Here is a 9,165-nt window from a genome sequence, read left to right as displayed (position 1 = left end):
AGCATTGTCACCTTGTATTCTTTTTCAGGATAAACTCAAACGCTGGTATATTTCTGAATGGCGAGATGGTAAGGAAGGTGGAGTGTGGATGGTCCAGGTTTCCATTGCTTCCAATGAGGTGTCATATTCCAGTGAGGTCATTTCCTGACTTCAAAGCATTCATCTGAACTGCCTCAGTCAGCCCTAGTGGTTAGAACCTGATGTTTCTTGCAAGACACATTGATCTCTACTTATTCCACTTTTCAGTTGCACAAGCCCGTGATGAAGAAAAGTCCCGGTCTCTCTGACTATCTTTGGGCCTGGACCCTCCTTCTCAGCACTCTGTCAGTAAGAAGGTGGGGCACTTTATTTTAAATCTGCATGACAATTTCTGTAATTTTTCATTTATTCCATCAGGGGGAAGAAAATTGTCCATGGATGAATTCATGACTAAGGGAATTCGGAAAACTTTACTGCAATAAAATTTCAGCTAAGACTAAAGAAGAATAGAACATGAAAATAACTTTCTTATTGGGATGTCTGCTAGAATACACTTAACAAGCTTTTTTTGTTTTTTGTTTGTTTGTTTTTTTGCTAGGAAATATATGAGTTCAAGTTTTAAGCCTAAAATTGAACTTTGCAGTTTTCATTTGTATCTGAACAAAGCTTATAGTTTCCTAATTTACAGAAAAAGTTACCCGATTAATTTCTGCATGCCCTATAAGTTGTAAATTAATTTTCCAACAAGAAAATTTCTAACAATTTGCAAAACCGTACAGTAACTTGTAAAAGCACGGGAGTAGAAAACTTAAATTATTATTTATAACCTGAATGTCATGTCTATAAAGACATGCATATTGTATTTTTAAACTGTGGTTAATAAGCCAATAGAGATGGACTATACCAGATGAGTATTTTAAAATATTAGATAAAAATTAAACTGCTAGTACTAGAAAGACATGTGGTGAATAAATTTCAGTAAGTTGAACTAACAAAAATATTTTCTAATTATACAACCAACAATATGAGATATTGTAATAGCAACTATCTAAATGAATAGTTTATAGTTTTTGAGTAGTCTATTAATGTGCCTCATTAGAAGGTATTCGACATACCCAAAAATCTTGAAATCCTTGAAATGTCTTAGGAAGTGAATCTTTATGAGTTAAATTCAGAGATAAGGAGTCACCAGGAAAGGTCGAGATTTCTGAGTATTGTATTTAAATTGTTGACTATGTTACTTTTTAGTATTATTACATAAATAAATACCAGATGAATCAGACACACATTACTGTCAGATACTCTTTATTTGAGGAGTGAAGTGATGACTGATTTTTGAAAAATTATATGAAGTGTTACTATTATAATGACCTGTAGATGGAGTTAGTGCACAGTGTTTTATTACAGAGTGGTTCATATGGAATCAAAACCAGGTTTAGTAACTGACATTTCTCTTCAAAATACTTATTCAGTTTAGGGCACTCTATATTGGTATTAGTGTTTATACCCCCCCAAAGTCATCTTAATCTTTCTCCTAGGGTACTTATGTGGCAGTTGTAACTTTATATAGGGAATGAGAAGTCAAGTTGAATATGAGCCTGAATATAAAATCACAATAAAGAAAGGTTTCCATCCCAAATGGGATAGCAAGGTTGGTCTTATTTGGGATGGGACTGATCTCTGTGATATTTGCATTCCAATGGTAACAATTGCTGAGAGCAAGATTTGTAAGCTGAAAAGATTTCCTACATTTACGTAAGCTGTGGAAACACAGGGAGCATAGTTAAAGGCAACAGTTACCAGGGATTCTAAGGTGTGTTAGCAGTCTACCCACCCTCTGATGTCATCCTAACTCATCTTTCCCCTCTTAAATTTATTGCTTTCTCCCTGAGAGTTTTATCTATGGATACTTTCCTGAATCTTAAGATGTGTTCGTATTTCTGCCTCATCTTTATCAAGATGACCTTCCATTGTCCTTGGAAGATGCATGGATGGCATTTGGTTTTGTGACAATGAATTTTTATAAATAATCACTTTCAGAAAACTGCCTTTGCTTTTGCCTTATTGCTGTCATCTGCTAATGAGACATGCGGGAAGTCACAAGCTCACTGAAAAATTTGATTTAAAAAAACAAAATGAAACAGCAAGATGTTTAATTTTGCTAAAGGAAGTTCTCAATCTGTGTGACATGGATGGATTAATGTTTAATTTCAGGGAGTGAAAAATGATTTCATAGAAATGAATTCCATATATTTAATATCACAGAAATATTTAACTTATAACTTTTGAATTACTTTTACTTATGACTATTGAATTAAAATTTTAACAGCATAGTAGTCATTGAAAGTATACACAGCTCAGTGAAATTCTATACAGTTAAAACAGACATGCAGAGCAGGAGCAGTGCAGACTCACATTGAATTTTACCCTTTCAGTATTGAATATTTTTAGGCTTATCCATGGCAGAACTAGAAAAGTAATTATCTTTGTATCCTTAAAGTGGCCATTATCTGTATCCAGGCCTTCCTTATTCCTTTCTATTTAGCCTAGTGAATTTGGTGTGTGATGTTTTTATTTGCAAGTTTTAAATACAATTTTATGAAATTAAGAAAAATAGAAGTGGTATTTTAAACTTTGCTCATGCATAATTAATTACTTGCAAGACAGAATTTGTTTCTGAAGTGGTAATAGATTGTATTTGGTGTTCCTATCAAATAAGTGAATTCTGGTTTAAAATGCCACCATTTTACATATATTTATTAACTATATAACTACACATGAGTGAAGCAAAAGAATAATAAGATTTAAAAATGAAGTATGTAGATGTGTCTCAGTTTTACACCCTACATCCACTTTCTCTTTCCACTCAAGGTCAGAGCTAGCCCTGTAATCAGTCAGTGAATGTATATTCTTTCTAAGATAGAAACGGCTTCTCTCCAAGGATTTTGAATGTGTCATGCTAAATCGTTACATAAAAAAGATTAAATATGCATAGATAATAAAATGATTGGTTTAAGAAACACAAAGTATATGGAAGTACAGCCCTATATGGTTGAAAGCCAGAATAAAAATACTAAGGGATAGAAGCCTTATCCTCAAATAGAAAGAAACAGGAGTTGGTGTTCCTTTACAGAGGATGGAAATAAAGTGTTATCTCAGAAGGTGAAGAAAACTGAGTTCTGGCCTGAGTTATGCTCCTAAGTAGTGGTATCTTAAAGCAGAATGCCAAGGTTTATTGCACCTTACATAAAGAGTGCTAATCTTGACTTTTTTCAACAGTTATACTATGTCTAATGCCACATAAATCTTTTAATACATTTTCAAAATTTGTTCATACATCTTTAGTGGTGGATCAAAATTTCCACATTGATAAAAAATAATTAATATAAAAATTGTTTATATGTCTTCCTTTACTAAGTATCTTAAAATGAGATCCAAAACTCTAAAGCACAAATATATAGAAAGGAAATCAGAGAAGAAAGCTTGATAGGTGAAAACTTTCATATTAAATTTTAAAGTGAACCTTTAAATCAGTTTTATAACCCACGTATAGACATATATATGTAAATAAATAAAAATAATGTGGATAGAAGGTTCCTAGATGGCTTTATAATATAAGTTAACATTCTTGTTTTCTCAGGGAGGATCTGTTTATTCTAAGACTCTCTACCTCTTGAGAACTGAAAATGTAGACTTAGAACTCATTTTCTATATTAAAATTAAAAGCCTATCTCCAATGAGACCACAAATGAGAAAATGACCCAAGTTATAAATACTCTCAAACTCACAACAGCAAAGAAAGTAAGAAAATCTGAGAAAGGTTTTGAATGGTAAGAGGTTTTAGTGGAAATTTATAATTTCATGTTATTGTTTTCTTTATTCTTTCCTCAGCTATGGACAGCCTTCCCAAGATGAACTTAAAGACAATACCACTGTCTTTACAAGGATTTTGGATCGACTCTTGGATGGTTATGATAATCGTTTGAGACCAGGATTGGGAGGTGAGTTATACTCGCACATTTTTTTTCTTGAGAAATTTTAATATTGTTAAATCTTTACTAATATATCTCTACTTTCTCTTCAAACAATATTTTGAAATGTTAGTATGCTGATTGATAATCATATATTAATAGATCACTCAGTGCTAATTCAATTTACTAACTTAGTTTTGTGCATATACATATTTATATATTGAAAGACAGACACAAAATTCTCATAATGACACAAAAGAGATACATATTCTTGACATGCACAATGTTTTTCTGTCTAATAACTTGGTTATATAAAAAGAAAGATAATGTTCTTCCATTTAATATAAGGTTTGTCAACTTCACCTGCTCTGCCTGCACTGAATTCTATCTTGGATTCTGTGTTGGAAATGTTTACTTTAGAAGGTCGTGTGTTCAATCATATCTTTGTGTTGTATTACCCCATCTCTATGATAAAAGTTAAATAGAATAGATAGTAATGTTTTGTTTTTAATCTGTGCCTTTGAATATATTTTCTAATTGTCTTTAGTAAAGTTTATGATTCTTGTAAAACTAGTTAATTGATTAATTGACTAAGGAATTTCTGCTTAGGGAGAAAATAATGTTCAATATTGTGCATATATATATATATATATATATATATATATATATATATATATGTTCATAGTACCAGAACTTCCATGCTTATTTGAATAGTCTTTGAAAAAATGTACCACCTCATTGTGATTGAGTAAAGGCTAATAAAGTCACATCAAAATATTCATCTTAAAGCAAAACAAGTAAAGTGAGGAAAGAAATGTCATTGAAAGTCTCATAAGATTTCAACATATGACTGACTCTGTGACTCCAAGTTACAGCAGAATTGTCACCTTTACAAAGCCGCAGAAATCAATAATAATATTTAACTCACAGTATGAAAAGCCACTTCTTATTAAGTTAGACAGAACAGAAAAAGGAAGCTAAGCTTAAGAACTCAAACACTGGTTTTCAAACAACATAGTAAGATGGATTTAGAACTATTCATTCATTCATCATTCATTGTTCAAAGGTGGTCCTGGAATGAAAGACTTTGCCTACACTAGTCATACTCTACTCCTGAGCTATGGTCCCAGACCCAGAGTCTCTAAAAATATATGTGGCTTGCATACTATAATCCCATGAATGGAAATCACGGGTCTATTTTGAAGCTACAAATATCATTATCACCAGATAAGTAAGGAGGAAAACACCTGAACCAAAGAATATATATATATATATATATATATATATATATATATATATATATATATATATGGTCTTACCAGGTGTACTCTCTTCTCAAGTTCAAACATTAATTTTTAGAAATAGTTTCCTCAGGTTCAGCCTCCACCTTGTGTTCTTTTACATTATTGGGGAATATATATTATTCTAAAGTTGCTGAATGTAACATTATATATAGTAGACTCAGATACTAATAAATCTGAGGAAGGAGGGCAAACACATTAAGTCTATGGCTTCAAAAGCAGCCTAGGCAGTATAGGAAGCCTCTCTGTCAAGAAAAGTAAAACCTTATATTTGAAATGAAGTATTCATAAAATGGACAGCATAGATATGTTCATAATGCATAAACATAGTGTAATTGTATATCTACGCATGTGGATTGACTCTAAGAAATATTCTGTCTTTACAAACAATTTTAACAGATTGCAAAGACTAGTGATAAGGGATGAATGTTCAAAATGATGTAACCACGAGGTTATTGATACAATTCATAAAAAGGAAGGCTTCTGAAAATGCTGATGTACATTCCTTTACTTAATGTCTATCCTGTCTCAGGTCAATTTTTAGAATAGCAGTAGAATTAACCCCATATGCAAAAGTTTGGGAAATCATATTTGATCATTTGTATGCATTTTAGTGTGTATATATAAGTGTCTTCTAAAAGATGTGCATGTGACTTTTAATTTGTTAGAGAATTCTACATAAACACACAAACGTACACACTTCCTTTAATGGTCATTTGTGACGGTACTGTTATTACGGTCTACATAACAAGACATGACTGCTAATTTTCATTTAATTGTATATTCTAACTCCTTGAGGAATATATTGTACATACACCTAAATCACGGAAAGTCATATATTACAAATGAACAGGTAGCCTAAATTATACATTCAAAGTTAATTTTTGAGATCTATGACATTGCAAGATTTTCTTAAAGAAATAGCTACATTCGTTTATTAGAATACTTCTATTTTTAGTCTGGAATTACTTAATTTCTGAAAATAGCAAAAAAAATAGACTTATGGGTTAGAGAACAGAAATAATGGCTAATGTCATAAAGATCAGCTATTATCTTGTAAGATAATAGAAACTCAGGATTTAGAAAAATACATTTTTTTCTAAAAAGGAAAGTACTTTAATCTCTAGGAAAGAGTTATTTTTCTATTTCTCATTCTTGAGAATGCTGACTTAAAGAATATACTTTATGGTTATAAAAACAAAGGAAAACATAGTTGAAATCTTTCTTCGGAATCTGTTTTAAATGTTGGCTTGGAATGTAATGAACCCAGATGTGCAGAGTTTGAAATTTGCTTTTTTTAACTTTAATATTGACCAACCTTAATTTGTACATTTTGAAGGACATTCTTAATTTTTAAGACACAAACAGACATGTGACTGTTATAGGATCAAAACAATTTATGTACATTTTAATACTAAATATCTAGACAATTAGAGTTAGAATATGAAGTATATTTCCAGGACACTGATTTTATAATATAATCAGCTATGAATTTTTAAAAAAATGGTTAACTCTGATACTGACTAGAAAATGGAAATTATCTTTTCTCCAGGAATAAAATATTTAATTTCATATTTGCTACAGATTTCAAATAATTTAAGCATGGCATGATTACTAGTAAATACCTACAACAATGGAATTCCCACATATTATTATTATTTTACATAACTCATTTACTTTCAGAAGAAAAGAATATGGAAAGGAAACAGAAACTTTATATTACATGAAAACAAGGCAAAGCTTCCCAGTACTTTGTTCATGGTTATATCTGAGATGACTTTCTCCTAGAAAGGGGCCCTGCTGTCTTCTTCACTATGATAAAACACTGTGGAAAAGACAGGGATGCTTGTTTTGAATGTACTCAAAAAATAGTACATAAAACATAAAGTCTGTGTAAGCAATTTTTCTATATACAAACCCATTATGACATCCTCAGCTTTATCATTTGGGATCCTGGATAATATTAGGAATGAAATTCATGACTTGATCCTGTTACTGGAAATCAGCTTGCAGACATTATAACACTACTGTAAAAGGCTAGCCCCTGTTTCTCTTAGCACCAAGACTCAACCAGAAAAAGAATAAATAGAACTATAACATGAGGAGGAATCTTCTGATGGGGATTGTGGGTTTTTTGCTGATGTTGCTAAAATATGGGTGAACTAAAACAGATTAGAACCTGTAGAATACTAAGAACTGAATATAAAAAGAACAAAAATTAATGAATCAAGGATGTTCACAATCAAAAAGCAAATGCAAGAAATTTGAATTAAAATTATAGTAAGGAAATGTATATAGTAATTAATAATTACTGAATTCCTTATAATTTATGATAAACAAGAGAATTTTCTTGCAACCAGGAAACTCAGAGTGTGTTTGACTAACCCAAGTTCAAGTCAAAGGAGTGGCATAGTTTGAAAATCAGACAGTGGAAAGATAAGAAAAGCTAGCTCAAGAAGAAAGCAAACAAAACTGAGGCCAGGGGATAGGAAGTGGAAGTGAAGTTTATCAAGAAGAGTCATTGTGACTGAGAGGACCAGAGAGAGTTCTAATGCAGAGCAGGGGAATGGACAAGGTACAGAGGAGCTTTTTATGTTTGTCTGTGAACTGAAAGATCTCAAATTCATTTTCTAAAACTTTCTCCATATGTTAAAATGGATTAAGGTCTGCTCTTCCCCAAACTAAGCAACTATATAGACTTGGGAGATATTTGATTTATTTGCCTTTACATAGTCTTGTTTCCAACTCCAGAAATTGTAAAAATAATTCATAGGGATTCACCAAATGCTTAATGATGAATTAAGTTTTGGGAGGTTCTAAGAACAAGCAATATCCTCTGACCACATCCTATTTTTTTTGTCCCTTTATAGAGACCTGATTCATTTTATGATATGCTTCAGTTCCACAGTGAACCAGGCTGGCATATAGTGAATGTATTGTACAAGTCTCTTAATTTCACTCTTTCCAAAAAAATTGAGTAAATCCATGTTTAGCTAGAACACAAATGGGATGGAGAACAAGAGATAAAATATTGGTAAAGTCCCAACTAGAGGGCTTACAGAAACTCCTCATACTGTCTTCTTTTTGTTTCTGGTATTTCCTGGAAATACTGCTAACAATTTTTAAATTTATTTTTAAATTTAATTGCAACAAATAATGCATGGAATGATGGATGGATCCCAAAAGATTTCATCACTAAACTACACAGAAAGCCAAAGAAAGAGATGCAAGTGAATATTACTAGTGTTACAAGCCCAGCTGGGTGAGTTGGAAAGTAAAGTTTATAGATACATAGCCCTTTAGACAGCCACAAATTCTATCCCTGCTATGAATTAACAGTATTTAGTTGAATGCTTTTTCTTTGTATTAAATATTGTTGTTTTAAATTTTTTGTTTTGATCTTTTTTTGCTAAATAAAAATAAATAGGTTAATAAGTATTTAAGCAACTCTTTGAGACATTGGCACACTTAGATACTCAAGGTATTTTAGAAGTAACATGTTTAAGAAATAATCTTAGTCCCTAGGTACATGTACTGGCTACTTTTATGTCAACTTGATACAATATAGAGTCATTTGGAAGGAGGAACCTCAACTGAAAAAAAATGTCCCCCTAGATTGGCTTGTGGCCTGCCAATGGTGCATTTCCTTAATTGATGATTGATGTGGAAGGGCCCAGATCCCTTAGGTGGTACCAGCCTGAGCAGCTAGTCCTTCTAGTTGTAAGAAAGTAGGCAAATCAGCATAGGAGAAAGCAAGCCAGTAAGAAGCACTCCTCAATGAATTTGCATCAGCTCCTTCCTCTAGGTTTGCCTGAAGGTAGTTCTGGCTTTGACCTCTCCTCTCAGTGATAAAGTATGGTGTAAAATGTATCCTGAAATAAACCCTTTTCCGCAAGCTTTGTTTAGTCTTGGTG

The 9,165-nt window shown here is 32.1% G+C and overlaps 1 protein-coding gene across 1 annotated transcript in view; it reads left to right on the top strand.

The window, feature by feature from the left end:
• The first annotated feature begins 261 nt into the window (after window positions 1-261).
• Gabra1 (gamma-aminobutyric acid type A receptor subunit alpha1) overlaps window positions 262-9,165 on the top strand; it is a 48,786-nt gene continuing 39,882 nt past the window's right edge. Inside the window, exons 1-2 of the mRNA XM_035447931.1 lie at window positions 262-335; window positions 3,871-3,980. Of these exons, the coding sequence (XP_035303822.1) occupies window positions 262-335; window positions 3,871-3,980 (184 nt within the window). The remainder of the gene's footprint in view (window positions 336-3,870; window positions 3,981-9,165) is intronic.

Source organism: Cricetulus griseus, chromosome 7 (genome assembly GCF_003668045.3).
Source record: "Cricetulus griseus strain 17A/GY chromosome 7, alternate assembly CriGri-PICRH-1.0, whole genome shotgun sequence".
Classification (NCBI taxonomy): Eukaryota; Metazoa; Chordata; class Mammalia; order Rodentia; family Cricetidae; genus Cricetulus; species Cricetulus griseus.
This window is presented reverse-complemented; position numbering and strand designations above follow the sequence as displayed.